The sequence below is a fragment of the Hydractinia symbiolongicarpus genome, chromosome 4 (assembly GCF_029227915.1).
Source record: "Hydractinia symbiolongicarpus strain clone_291-10 chromosome 4, HSymV2.1, whole genome shotgun sequence".
NCBI lineage: Eukaryota > Metazoa > Cnidaria > Hydrozoa > Anthoathecata > Hydractiniidae > Hydractinia > Hydractinia symbiolongicarpus.
Genome location: NC_079878.1, coordinates 88,646 through 102,611, shown reverse-complemented (window position 1 = coordinate 102,611; position 13,966 = coordinate 88,646). Strand labels below are relative to the sequence as shown.

General features: G+C 32.9%; 1 protein-coding gene across 6 annotated transcripts in view; it reads left to right on the top strand.

The window, feature by feature from the left end:
• The window catches only part of LOC130640721 (tensin-1-like), a 50,370-nt gene that overhangs the window by 32,839 nt on the left and 3,565 nt on the right, over positions 1-13,966 (top strand). For all 6 annotated transcript variants that reach the window (XM_057447238.1, XM_057447240.1, XM_057447241.1 and 3 more), the window contains 6 exons: positions 189-309; positions 4,217-4,425; positions 5,295-5,541; positions 10,172-10,408; positions 10,886-11,142; positions 13,536-13,628. In XM_057447238.1, the coding sequence (XP_057303221.1) occupies positions 189-309; positions 4,217-4,425; positions 5,295-5,541; positions 10,172-10,408; positions 10,886-11,142; positions 13,536-13,628 (1,164 nt within the window). The remainder of the gene's footprint in view (positions 1-188; positions 310-4,216; positions 4,426-5,294; positions 5,542-10,171; positions 10,409-10,885; positions 11,143-13,535; positions 13,629-13,966) is intronic.

The following is a 13,966-nucleotide window of genomic DNA, read 5'->3' as shown; positions in this document are numbered from 1 at the left end:
GTTGTACTACTTAAAATGTTCGGCCAGTTTGCTATATAAGACTCCACTTAGTTTGGACCTTTCAAGTAATTATAAGAATAATACCATTATTTTTTTTGTGGCGCATGCGTACTGCGTGTTAAATCCTTTTTGTGATAGACATATTGAATGCGAATCCACCATTGTAGAGGATATAAAAATTTATTTAGTGTTGTTTGACCACTCCAAACAAAATGGTCATGTTTTGCATGATAGTGACTTTCATGATATGCCAAGCGATGATATGTCTCTACCATCCCATCACGAGGATCAAGATTATTCATCAAAAACGTAAGTTTGAATTTGACTTATCGAGTCCAATTTATAAGAAGTTTTTAAACTTACCTGTTCTGTAGTTAAAATGAGGATAGCGAAAAACGAAATTAAAGTTAGATTTTTATGACTCCGGTGTGATAATTATGCGGGACTTTTGCGACCGCATGTCTCACGCTTAGAAGAAAACTGTCTGAGTATGTCTGATAAGCCAGCTGTATGTTTAGCAACATATCATAGAAGATATTTTCTGTTGAAGTCACAGGGGGAATTTTTTGTTAAACCAGATGAAAGCCGTGGTGCCATATTTTTGTGCGCATGCGCGTAAACATGTTGCTATGAAACCATAAAACGCAACAACAATGGAACGTTTTTTCAACGTATGGTAGAAATTATTTTCAATTTCTATTTCTAAGAAAAGGCCAAACAACTTTCAACATGCATCTATACACATATATTTTTTGTATGATAAATTTTTCATTCTTGCTACATCACTCGACTTAACAACGAAAATATCAGGCGAGGTTAGTTTTCCCTGTTCTTATTATTATGCAAGACAAGGGTTATAAACTTTTAAGAGTATCTGGTTTATGAAAACGGGGTCGATGAGTACTTACAAGAATTAAAAATATATAAGAACGTACTCAGCCTATAAATTCTTGCTAGATTTCGAAGATACTAGAAAGCAATTATTTCTTTTCTTTTTTTACACGTATACTATACGTGAATATTTTCCGAAAAATAACTCACCAGTGTGGTCATGCACTTCCCTATTTTTTGGTTGAAATATCTAATCTGCAATTTTTTTGGAAAAACACAAGCAAAAACATTTGAGGTTGAAAAGTAGCTATAAAAAATAAGCACACTTGAAATTTAGACGTTCTTATAAAAGAAATGTGTGTTATTTAGTTAGATAGTTCAGAGGCTTGGGTTGTTGCGTAGATTTTCTATGCAATGGAATGATTTCAAGTATTTCGATGTTTCTATTATATAAAAATTATGTGCAGTCATATCTGTTTTGCAATGTGTAAGTTGGCCTTTAAACTAGAAAGTCCCAATACTTTTTGTAAGGAACTGTTTAATACAAAAGTCTTTTTTGTAAAAAAAAGTCTAACAAAAAATCATTGTATTTTTTTCTACTGTTAGCGTGATGTTTTATTATTTTTTTCATACGGATTATAAAATAAAATAACAAATAATAAAAATACCCGACTTTCCGCTTAAGACTGCGCAAAGAAGGTTTTTAGGCATGTAGCCAAATTACGTGCTTGTGAAGAGAATGAAAGCCGCACATCGGAAATTTGTTAATCATATATAAAATGAAAGAATCATGGAAACTTGTGATAGTGGAAAGTAGGTCGGGAAATTGTAACGTACAAAATGGATGGATGGAATGTGGAATATTTCTTTTAAGCTCTGTTGCAACACGGGAAATGTAGAGGGCTAGGTACGAAGAGGATCGTCATAGTCCTATTTTGAGACGGTGAAACAGTGTGTGCGGTGTCTCCTATGTTTACAGAATTTTTGAAATTGAATTTTTATTTGTCTATTAAATCAGTCATGGGTTTCCAGTTTATCTGTTACGTTACTTTGAACCATGGGTTTCAAACTTAATTTTTTTTAACCAATCGTACCGTTACGAAATGTCATAGCTACAAATTAATCATTTCATGTATGGAATTCTTAAACATTTTTTCTCAAAATAAACTTTTGTTTTGGTTTTAAAACAATTATCCTAGTTAAGCATTTAAGCTTGCATATACATTCCGTTATGGTGTGGAGGTTTCTAAAATAAATTTCCTGTTTTTTTGTTTATATCTGCTATTTTAGTTGACTCCAACAGAAAATGCCATGGTAACTTCTCAATAGCGTTAACTTCTTTTTTTTTTTTTTGAAATGAAGAGAAATTTTGCACTGTTTGTTTTTGTACTAGCCTGGTTTAAATCTGGTAAAGTTCGTAGTTTGACACCCGGGAACGAAAATATTTTTTCTTTTTGATGTCATATCTGAAGGCTGGGATGTGTTTTGTTAGTTGCGTACCTAGTGATAAATGTGTATCCAAGTAGCAACCATATATACGTTCACAGTTCAAACTGACTAGGTGTAACTGATAGTCAAACAACAAAGATTTACTTTAGAGAAGACGGACAGATTTGTGTCGAATTTTCAACAAGAAGTGGAAAATGGATTACGAGGATTTGGATTAATCGTTGTGATTTCAAATACTACGTGCAGTATTATTGGTGTGCATATAATTTACTTCTAAAAAACGGGTGCTGTATGATCATTGCGCAACTTCATCGAAACTTTTTTTTACTTTAAGAATATGACGCTTATTATTGTCATATATTTGGAAGGAAAGGTTTTACGTTTCTTTGTCTAAGAACATTGGCTGAAACTCATCCATAATTACGATACATCTCAATTTTGTCTTATTTTAATAATTTTTTAAAGCCATTGTCAAAAATGTTTTGCAAAAAATGACTTTCACCTGGAAGGTAGAAATCGCGCAGGGTGTAAATGCAGGGATGGGTTTTTAGTTTCGTATGTCCCAGTGACAAGGACACTGGTTTGGTGTAACGGACACACATATTTTGTTTTTAAATACAGGAAATATATGTCTGGGAAGTGAAAACAAAAATATCCGATTTGAAGTTGTCTTATAAAGCTGTTCACCATTTAGTCGTCGTTATACAGTAAAAGGATTTGCATTTAGGGTTACGCGATTAAAGAGTTATTTTTTTTTACTTTTGAAGCTGAAGACATAACTTTGCTATAAAATAATACACAATAATAGTTCAATAGTCTGTGATGAAGACAAAATCCGTGTATTTGATTGGTGGAAAAAAATTGTACTATTCTCACCCGTGGTTGCTTTTATTCGTGCCATGTTGTATGAAGAGACGACAAAAGTGAGATTATGTTATTTCGTTTGACCATTCAACTTAATGAATACAATGCGTTCTTATGAATGAAAATATGATATTTTTTGTTCATAATTTTCGTTCGTCAAATAAGTTCACATTATAACCAATCAAATTTAGTTGCTATGTAAAAAGTGCACCATTAAAAATCCACTGTCATAAAGAAAATGAACTGTTCAGAATTTGTACTGTATGGAGATTCCAAAAATTTCAGAGAAATTTGCCTTGAAACGCTCTTTCAGACGAGAAGTCTAACCATCAAATGAAATTTTGTTGGTACGGAAACAAGTTTTTCTTCATATAAGAATTGCAAGCCGCTAAAAAATTTTAGACGAAATGAAATAAAAACCTGCGAACTACGTGATAAAATAACCCGCACAAACTTAATACCCATAAAACGGAAAGTTTTCTTCATTTTTTTAGCACGCATCAAAGTGCTAAAAGTGTTTAAACGCATTTCTGTTTCCAGTGAATATTTTGTTGCTTGGACGCACGACTGCGCAGCGCTAAATACGTCGTACTGAGCGATTGATCACTTCCGCCTTAATGCTAATTCTCTCTGTAGCAGTTATAGTAATCTAGGAGTATAGGGAGAGAGAGCAGTATTTAATAATAATAGAATAAGAGAAGTTGAGTAACTTTTTTATTGACGTCAAAGACGTTAAAACTCAATTTTATTTTTAAACAGGAAATAAAATTGCACCTAATTGTAAAAAAATAAAAAAAATTATCCTCATTTCTTGTGTTGAATTATAATGAACAATTACAACCGGAAAATCCTGCAATGAATCATGGGTAGATCACTCTCTGTTTGGCGACTGTTACATCTCATTTGTTGTTTAATTGATCATTTAGAATATTTGTGGTTCAAGGCGGAAACTTATAAACGATTATTTAGGAGAGATATAGTATAGAAGTATAGTGTCGTTTGTTGTAGAGAAAGTCGTGTCGTGTGTTCAAGGGAAGGAGAAAGACTTCATCATGTTGTGTTTACTTTCTAGAGGGACACTTTTATCGCGATCAGATTCTGCATATGGAGAATCGATGAGAAGTTCTTCGCCGTCGCCCGTTATGACGCCCGTCAGTCGTTCGTACGACGGCCATCTTGACGGGCCGTTCACACACGTTAGTACGTACCCGAGTCATGAAGAACGAGTAGGTAATTCGTACAGCCCAAGATCGGATACTAACAACAATGGAAAGTCGTCGGGTAAGGCTACATTTACATTTATTATATATTTCGTGATGGTTTCCTTAGCAACAATATTGACTATATACTGAGTTAAAAATATTATAATGGCTAACATTGTTTAAACAAAATTTAAGAAGATCTGAAAAGAGTCTATTAAATTATATGCCTTTCGTGTCCACGTGTTCACGTGTTCGTTTTTTCTAGCGGTATTATTTATTTATACGTTGCGTGTGTGCGAAAAACAGGGAGAAATAACAAACACATAAAAGTTAAACAGAACATAATTCTATCAGTAAATTGCACGCAAAAGAATTTATATTACAGACGTTCTCGCCAGGCTATTCTTTTTTTCGACATTTTATTATCATTTGTTTATAAAAAAGTCTATTTTCCAGTTAACTTATTGTGAATTACAACTTCTATTGTTGTGAAAACACCATATTGTTAATTTCTTCTGTCTCCGCGTTGCTCTAAGCAGATTTTGATACTTCATTTTTATTCTGTGAATGACTTTTCTAAAATAAGACAGATGTAAGTAAGTGAGTAAAAGTTTAGTAGCTTATTTTTTCGCTCATTTAAACCTGCTAAATTTCTTTAACCCAAGGTACGTTATTTACTAAAAACATAGCAGTGAGGCGCCAATGCGAGACAAGTAATTTAGCAGACCCAACACAGACTGCACTATCCTTTCCCTCTCTTTTTTCAATATTGACAGATTGCAGCATAGAGCATTATGTATGATTTTTCTCAAATTCAGCTTTTGTCAATGTTCAGTTTGCGATATTTTACGATATTTGAGTGCCAGTAAAGAAAACAACTTTGCTTACATTTCGACTGTCTCGTTTTCAACTGGCATGTCAAATTGTATTCTTCGTTGGGTGTTTTAGGCATCGGTAGCCGTACATCTAGTATGACCAGCTTAGAATATGAAGAAGATGGCGCCGGTTACGTGAAAGTCGACGATATCAAGCGTCAACCACTTGTGCACAAAACAGTCACTCAAAGTGAGCCTGAGGTGCCGGTGAAGTATACGCCTGTTAAAGGTAAAAGTGAATCAACTCAAGACACCATTCCCATTCAGTTAAAAGCAGTTCCTGCAGTGGAAACCATCCCATATCAACGCTCAACAAAGCGGTGAGTGCTTCATATATTTTCTCTCTCCGCTTCGCCTTACTTTAAGCATGGTCTTGATTTTGTCTCGATTACTTATTTTTTCTTTACTAATCGCGTGTTTGACTTGCTTCGCTTTTTCATTGCAACAAAAACAAGTTTTTTTTAATTTAATAATAAGATGGCGTCTTATTGTTTCGTCCAATCAGCTTCTTCCATGTCTTTTTCTTTTTGTGTTAACATCTTTGTGCCCAGTCTTTGTTTTGAAAGAATTAAAAAAAGCATAAGAACTAAGTTGGTCAGGAGATTATTATCTGATTCGTTCACTATTTTCTATTGTTTATCATTTTAAATGAAGAAGAAAAGGTCATTTTTGAATGTTTGTTGAAAATTATTATCCAAGTGATATCTTTCACACCAAGTTTTGTGATATCCTATCTTATTCTCTGTTATTCACCTCCTCCGAGAATCGCACGACCAGTTTTTTTACATGGAATTATTAGCGATGCAATCTGAACAAGACATTAAATTCATACGAACTGAAGTCTGACAAGTTTTTACGCGCAGTTGTTATGTACGGGTAGCTTCTTTGTTTTTTTGGATTCTGTACATAAATAAATTGTTGAACAATCGATGTACATCACAGTTATGTTTTTCATAAAAACACATGTCACACAACTAAGCGACACAAGAAACAGCAAATGTTTTGCAAGGATTGCGGTATTTCTTGAATGCAATCCTTTGCTGGTGTCCTTGCATGCTGTTGCAGCAACTTTGTTTCTAGATCTCCCTATTTATTTTAGCTAGCTATATACTAGCTTTCAACCTTTCGTGTTGCTTGTATTTAAAGTTATGCCTGTGGCGCAGTTGTTACGCACGGGAATTGTTTGAACTTTGACGTATGTTGTAGTTAAACATGTTAACTTGTCATCCATGTCTGTTTGTACCGTCACGTGACCTGCTGTTTATTTGTTTGTTTGCGTTTGCACGTGAAAATGAAACATACACAATGTTTCTGGGAATTTGTTTTCTTCTATGCAATGTTGGCAACTTGTCAAACATGTAATTTGCAACCAAACATTAAACTTCATTAAAAAATCTCCTCCACAGAGGACTTATTTCGACGAATTGCTAGCACACACGTAACTTTCCATACGTGCAGCGTTAAAGTAACTTAAGAGGGATTTTCACAAAGCGAACTAGACGGCGAATTCGCTGGCGAGATGTATCTGAGCATGCGCAGTTTTGCTTATTTTGATTTTGATTTTACTTCAAAAGGCTCGCTTCGCGAAAAAGTAATAACGGTCCTCACTTTCAGCGGCGAAGTATTTCGCTGTAAACTTTCATCCAATCAGAACACAATCTTCAGTGTTTAGAAAATTTCATTACTGGAAAGAAGTGTGCTTACATCCAGTATTTTAAATTCGCCGCCAAATTCGCCATTCACAATTCGCTTCGTGAAAATCTCCTTTTACATCTTTGAAAATCTCCACCGTCTCAACCGTTTCTTGTGTAAATCACTTCTTATCGGTCATTTTTATGGCGCATGATGGCGTTGGTAAAAAACATGTGTGGTGGAGTTCTGCATTACTGTCTTTATCCGTTAAAGTCGCTATGCATAAGTTTTTTCTTTTGATTTTGAATTCGATAGATTAGATAGCATATAATCAAGAAATGATAAGAAATGATGCTTGATAACATTGTCAACAAAAGGTTATTGTTTCTTGCACGGCAGGGTTTAATTCCATCGCTGATCTAAGTTTGTGCGTTGATGTAGAGTTGAAAAGTTATATGTTGCAAACGTTGCGAGACCTGTTCTGGTTATATCAGCTTTGTCTTGTGTCTATTGATTAAAGGAATATTTCAAAGGTTTGAAAATACTTTAGTTTACTTATTTATTTTTCGTGGCGCCTTCCTCTTTTTTCTCATTCTGATGACTTATTGGTCGAAACACTTGTTTAGAATTCTCTTCTGTTTTTCCAAGTGTTTTCTTACATTTTTTGCCTTTAACGAGCGTGTTTTTGGATTAGATATTTATAATTATATAAAATTATAATTTATAATTATAAGCTGAGAGATGTCTCAAGCTTCATCCATTCTTACTTAACACACATAATTCTTTTTTTAAAAAACGCACCTACAAAAGAAATATAACATTAAATAATTAAACATAATTAAAATGTAATGTGTTGTGTTGAAAAATTAATTTCTCAGTTCTTTTGATGGTGTTGCAACTAACTAGTTGATTGTCAAGTGAATTCTACCTATGAGAATGTGATTTGTTTATATGTTTCATGTCATTTTGTTAAAGTCGAGTATAACTTTATCTCGCTGAAAAATTAGTAAGTTTTCTTATAATTTATGCTTCTAAATTTCGCGGGACAACTCTGTCTCACCTTCAGACGCTATAATACTTATTAGATATAGATAGTAATATTTTAGGTATATTTAGCTACCAACACGTTTTTTTTATATTTTCTGTAAGAATCATACTTTTTGGATTCGATTAGTCCAAAATAATTTTGGAAGCTTAAAGAGCCTAATATTTCTGTTGGTATATAATTAATTTTCTCCGTATGTCGCGAGTTCTCAGTTGAAACTAACTAGCTATATAATCTTATATATACCTAGATTTGTGTTTCTTATTAAAAAAATGAGTTGATGACATCATGGTATAAGCATTTAAATTTTATGTGTAGCGTTTGGGGTTCGTTTGGGATTATTGACAGGTCTGTGGAGCATAGAGGATTGGGGTCTAGCTATGAAAGAAAATGTTAAAAACGTTAAACTATTTTCACTTCCAAATGCTGCAAAATAAAATTATGGAGTTATTTTATTATGAATTTTATTTTTTACACCAATGATGAAATACTGGTCACATACCGTTGTTGGAACTGATAATTACGTGTTGTCGCTGCGAAATCTTTGAGTCTATTCTGTTCAGTCAGTGAAGTCATCTTGTGATTTTTAATTTCTGATATTATAAAAACCATTTACGCCACATGTCGCATTTCAGCTTTTTCATCGTTTATCAATGCACTAAAAATGCTTTAGATAAAATGTTCCTCTGGAAAAAAAAATGTTTTATTTCGGGTTTTTAATGTTCATCTTTAATATTTTCTTTTTTAAATTAATCTCTCTCTTAAGATACCAAAGGATGTTGTACGTTGATATTTTAAGAAATTCTTTCTTAAACACATTTATTCATCACTTACTGTCATGTTCATACTCACCCAAGTAAATGTGTGCAGTTAGTCAGCTAGAATTTCTTCTTTACATGAACAATGATCTTGATGTTACTGCTACTAGCGATGACAACTTTATTTTTCACTCTTTTAAAGGATATAAGATCTGTTAAATTTCCTTTCCACATTTTCAGAATAAGCAATTCTTTCAAAGCTTCCTTTTTATTACGAGTTGTTGGTGAAACTAAGAACAACAACATCTTTGTGTTTTTAAAAGTTGCTTTGTGTTTGTTGTCGGTAAAAATGTCCGACAAAACGCTGTTAACCACACGACTTTTGGTAGCTTAACAAAAGTAGACAGGATAATGTTTAGGATGTATGAATCAGAGCTAATGTTTTTGTGTTATATATATTTTGTCATCCCTCCATCACTCCGCCTCACAAAGACCCTTTTTTCTCTTAGCTAACTCATTCTCATATAAATATATGGACCTACTCACTTGTTCAACTTTGACTCATTTGTCCAAGTTAGAAAATAAGCTGGCCTTGTTTATGTTGACGACTCATCGTCTTCTGATCTCTACGGTTAAGCAATCTTTTAATCTCTCTCACGTGGAGAACAACGGTGGAGTGCGTTTAATTATGACACGATTAATTATGAAAAGTAGATAAGAAATTAGCTGGGTGTTTTTCGGATATTAAAAGGTACTGGATAGCCTGTAGGATATATCGGTGGCGCGTATAAAAGTATTCTTTTACAATCTTTGCTTTCCTTTTTAAGAATTAGTTTGTTAGCTTCTAAATAACTGTAGTTTTGGGCGATGACTTTACTCGATCAGTTATGGGAGATTTTATCGACCAGGTAAGAATGTTGATGTGTTGTTTATTTGTGATCAACTTAATATCTGATGAAGATCTTTCGTGATAGAGAAAAAAAGCATGACATATTTGTTTTTGATGTTGTTGTGTTCGAATGTCGGTTGTTTGGGAATCTTTGTGCCATGTTTCTACGTGCGTTGTGTTTGTTTGTTTGTCTGTTTATTAGGTTGTTTGATTGTTCGTTTGTTAGGAATATATTTCGCTTAAGCTATATCCACACTCACGTAAAAAAATGATACAGACGTGTATTTAAATATGTCATTTTATCTTTCTGTTTCTTTCGTCAATATTTAGATCAAGTGTTGTGATTTTTCTTTGTCGATATTTACTTTGTTCATTCATCTTCTGTTTTATGTTAAAGTGGTTTTTGCATGCACGTGTATTTTTATCTTTGATTTGCGACGTTTATATTTTATTTCTTTTTTTTCTCCATTTATAGTTTTTTTCTTTTTTTAGTTAAAAAAAGGAAAAGTGTAGTTGTAACCATATTGGGGGTTATAACTAGATCCACGTTTCCCACTAAGGTGGAAAGTGAAAATCACGAGTTTTCGAACTTTAAAAGTTACGTTTAGATTATTTTTTTCGTATAGTACTTTAACAGTGGTAGAAGAACATATCCAACCCGCGCATATACAACGAGAAGTCGAGTGTTTGAACGAAGATATATTCAAACATTTACTGGCTGACGATTTGAAGCGAACAAATGAAGTAGGAATGCCGACATATGTAATGCCGGCATATGACGACCGTTTGACGACGTCGAGTAACGAAGACGAAGTCCACATATCTGGCAACGTTTTACATCGAAAACAACCAAATACCAACACGTATGTCTTGTTTATTCAACTTTTTGAAAAGGAAACACAATGTCTTGGTTATTAAACTTTTAAGGCTATAAGTTTTGTTTAGATATATTTAATTCAGGAATTTAATAACGGCAGCTTCATTCGCCTTTTAGCGTTAAAGAAAATCTGGTAACTCAGACTAAGCGTGCGTAAAACCAAACAAGCTAATTTTTTCTGCATATTTTTGCCTATATTTTACTTTGCGGTGGGGTAACATTGTTCTTGTAGAATTTTTTATTTAATCGTTGCAAAATTTGTTTGTTTTTAGCTAAGTTGTTTTGTTATATATAAAAAAAATTTATTTATCTGCCTGCCCGTTTGTTTATCTGCAATTCGTAAGTAAATGTTAGAGAGTTTATAACATAAAGTTGTTCATAAGAAACAAAGGTGGAAGAAGGCCTAACATTCAGATTTAGTTCGAGTTAGTAGTTTATTAATATGCATGCTTTCCACTAACAGGATTAAAAAAAGCACTATAAAATCCTCATCACGAAGAGAAGAAAATCGCTATCTATCATCTGACACGGATCACTCGTTCGAGAATGGATATGGCGTTCACCTCGTCGACAAACCGACGTTTGAACGTGCTATGTCGTGTGGCAGTTCTGCAAGTGATGAACCATCGAGTCCAAGATCGCCTGGTAGATATGTTGGAACTCTAAGAACTCGAAGGCGAGGTGGATCTGGAAGTAGTAACTCGTCAATATCGTCTGCCGGTAAGTTTAATTGCTTAAAACCTTTGTTTTTTTATTGCGTAAGTAACTGAACTTCAATGGAAAGACGTTTTGTGTGAAAATATTCTTTGTGGAGATTTTTTTATGGAGATATGTTTCATGGAGATATGTTTCATGGAGATATGTTTCATAGAGATATGTTTCATGGGGATATGTTTTCATAGAGATATATTTCATGGAGATATGTTTTAATGGAGATATGTTTCATAGAGATATGTTTCATGGAGATATATTTGATGTAGATATGTTTCATAGAGATATGTTTCATAGAGATATGTTTCATGGGGATATGTTTTCATAGAGATATATTTCATGGAGATATGTTTTAATGGAGATATGTTTCATAGAGATATGTTTCATGGAGATATATTTGATGTAGATATGTTTCATAGAGATATGTTTCATGGAGATATGTTTCATGGGGATATGTTTCATAGAGATATGTTTAATGGAGATATGTTTCATGGAAATATATTTTACGGAGATAAAAAAATCGTCATTGGTCTATGAATACCACGTTCATACAAACTACATTTGACGATCTGACATGGTTTCTCTATCTAACCTGGTTTCCATATGCTTTTAATCAATTATCTACATCTAAACTTTTTAATATATTCATGTTTACACAAATCCAATCACATGAGATGAAGATTCGAAGAGATTTTTACTGTAGACGTGAAGTCATATCAAATACAAGAATTGTTTATGCTTGTAATATGTTTTAATTGTTGTTGTTAATCTTCACATTCTTTTTGTATATTTAACATGGTCTGCTTGTCTCGTACAAAACCTTTACATTTTTGCACTAGTTAGAAAAAAATAGTTTACCCTTCATGGATTACTAACAATTATTTTCAATATAGTTGAATAATTAACCGGTCCCGAGTTTCTTCCAAGTATAGTCTTGCATTATAATATTCAATTTATTATTTTCTATAAACGATCTTTTCTTATCTTTATATTGTCTTTGCAACTATTTTGTTTATTTTTTCTATGTAAAAATAACAAATCGGGTTGATGATAACCATCTAACATCCCCTTAGTACAAATCTTATAACCACAACAACAACAACAACAAAATTCTTTTTATTTTTTCTGTTGCTTAATCTTGATGACGTAGTGTTCTTTCTTTCTCTCCATTTGACGACAACGAAATTGTGGTAGCTATGTGGTCATGTGAGCAGGACAAAGCATATTTGTTTCAAAACCAGTATTTTTCACAAATTTTCACGTATTCATAAAATCTCTTTCGATAGTCTAATAACAGAACTTTATTCCTGATTGTAGAGAGTGCTTTATTTTGAGGTAAGTTTTAACTCGTCTGATCCAAGTTTTACTTTGTGTAACACAAGTCTTAACTCATCTAAGCCAAGTTTTACATAGACTAAAAAACACAGTACTATTCTACCTACTACACGGCGTGAAACGGAACCTATAACTGGTAGATTTGATAAAACAAATCTGGCTGTGTTATAGATTCTCCAAACTAATAAAAATCTTATCTTGGTGTCAGATTTCAGTCAAGGTGTGGTGGTGGAGTTTTGTGCCCAGCAGTTTCCTTCGTAATTTCAATCAAAAATGTTTTCTAGATGCGTTTACTAAGTTGAATTCTTGCGCTAGAATGGAAATATTATTGGAATAATGAATTATGTGCCAGAAGTTCTTTTTTCTTAGCTCCAAATATTACAATCCTATTTCTAAAAAAAAAACATTGGAAATACCACGTTAAAACTGAAAAATGCATTAAAATTTAGCAGGGTCATTATGACAAAGTGGAAACTACAAAGTCTCCATGATGTTGTTTCTCCTAACACTATTTACTCATCTTATTCGCTTAAAAAATATCTAGTTTTTCTTATATAATGTCATTTTAATTAATATTTGAGTTGTGCAGAGGAATATAGGAGGGAATATACTACCACAACATCCTCCTTCGCATAAATTTGCATGTTCTATAACCAACAAGCTTTTTTTTTGCAAAACCAGCAAACTGTGGGGAAGTGTATTTTTTCAATCAGATGCGAAGTGTCTTCATTTTCGCTTTTGTGTGAATTCAAAAACATTTATAATCTCTTCTAACAATATGATAATGATGGGAAGTCTTCAATAGCTTTTTTTTGCTTGTTGCAAATAGAGTCGTGTAAATGTTTGATCTACCGTCAATCGAGATGGTAAATTATTGATGTGTTTGCGGTTTCGATACTAACGGTTTCTTGAATCACGTGTATTTATACTGTATTGTTTTTAGTATTAACTCATTATTTATTTTTGTGATATATATTTTTTTCTCTTTTCATTGCTATGGAAGAAGAAATCTAAAAGGAAATATTTTCGTCTTCGTTGTAGCAACTTTAAAAATATGTTTCGTTTAGAATTATTTCACGAAGTTTCACGATACCCCTCGATAAAGTTCGAAAAGGATACGATGGGTTTATGGTATAAACCGAATATATCGCGCGACGAAGGTGAGCAACGGTTGTTGTTTCTTTGAGGGGAATTTTATCTGCGTTTCTTGAAGGGATTCCTACATTGAAAATGATACTTTGATATGTTGTGGAGGTTAAAACGTTGCTGTTTATCAAGTCCTTAATGATTTTTAAAATTATTTTTTCGTTTTGAAGGTTTTCAAGGTTAAATTTAAAAACCTGAGAACTTATGTCATAAGTACTTTTCTGCTAACGTTACATTTCTATCTTTAATTAAAAGACGAGATCACAAACTTCACATATGTCAAGACATTATCAAAAGCATAAGTCCACACTGCTAAAAAATTTGATATTTTGCAAGTTTGCAAGATTTTTAA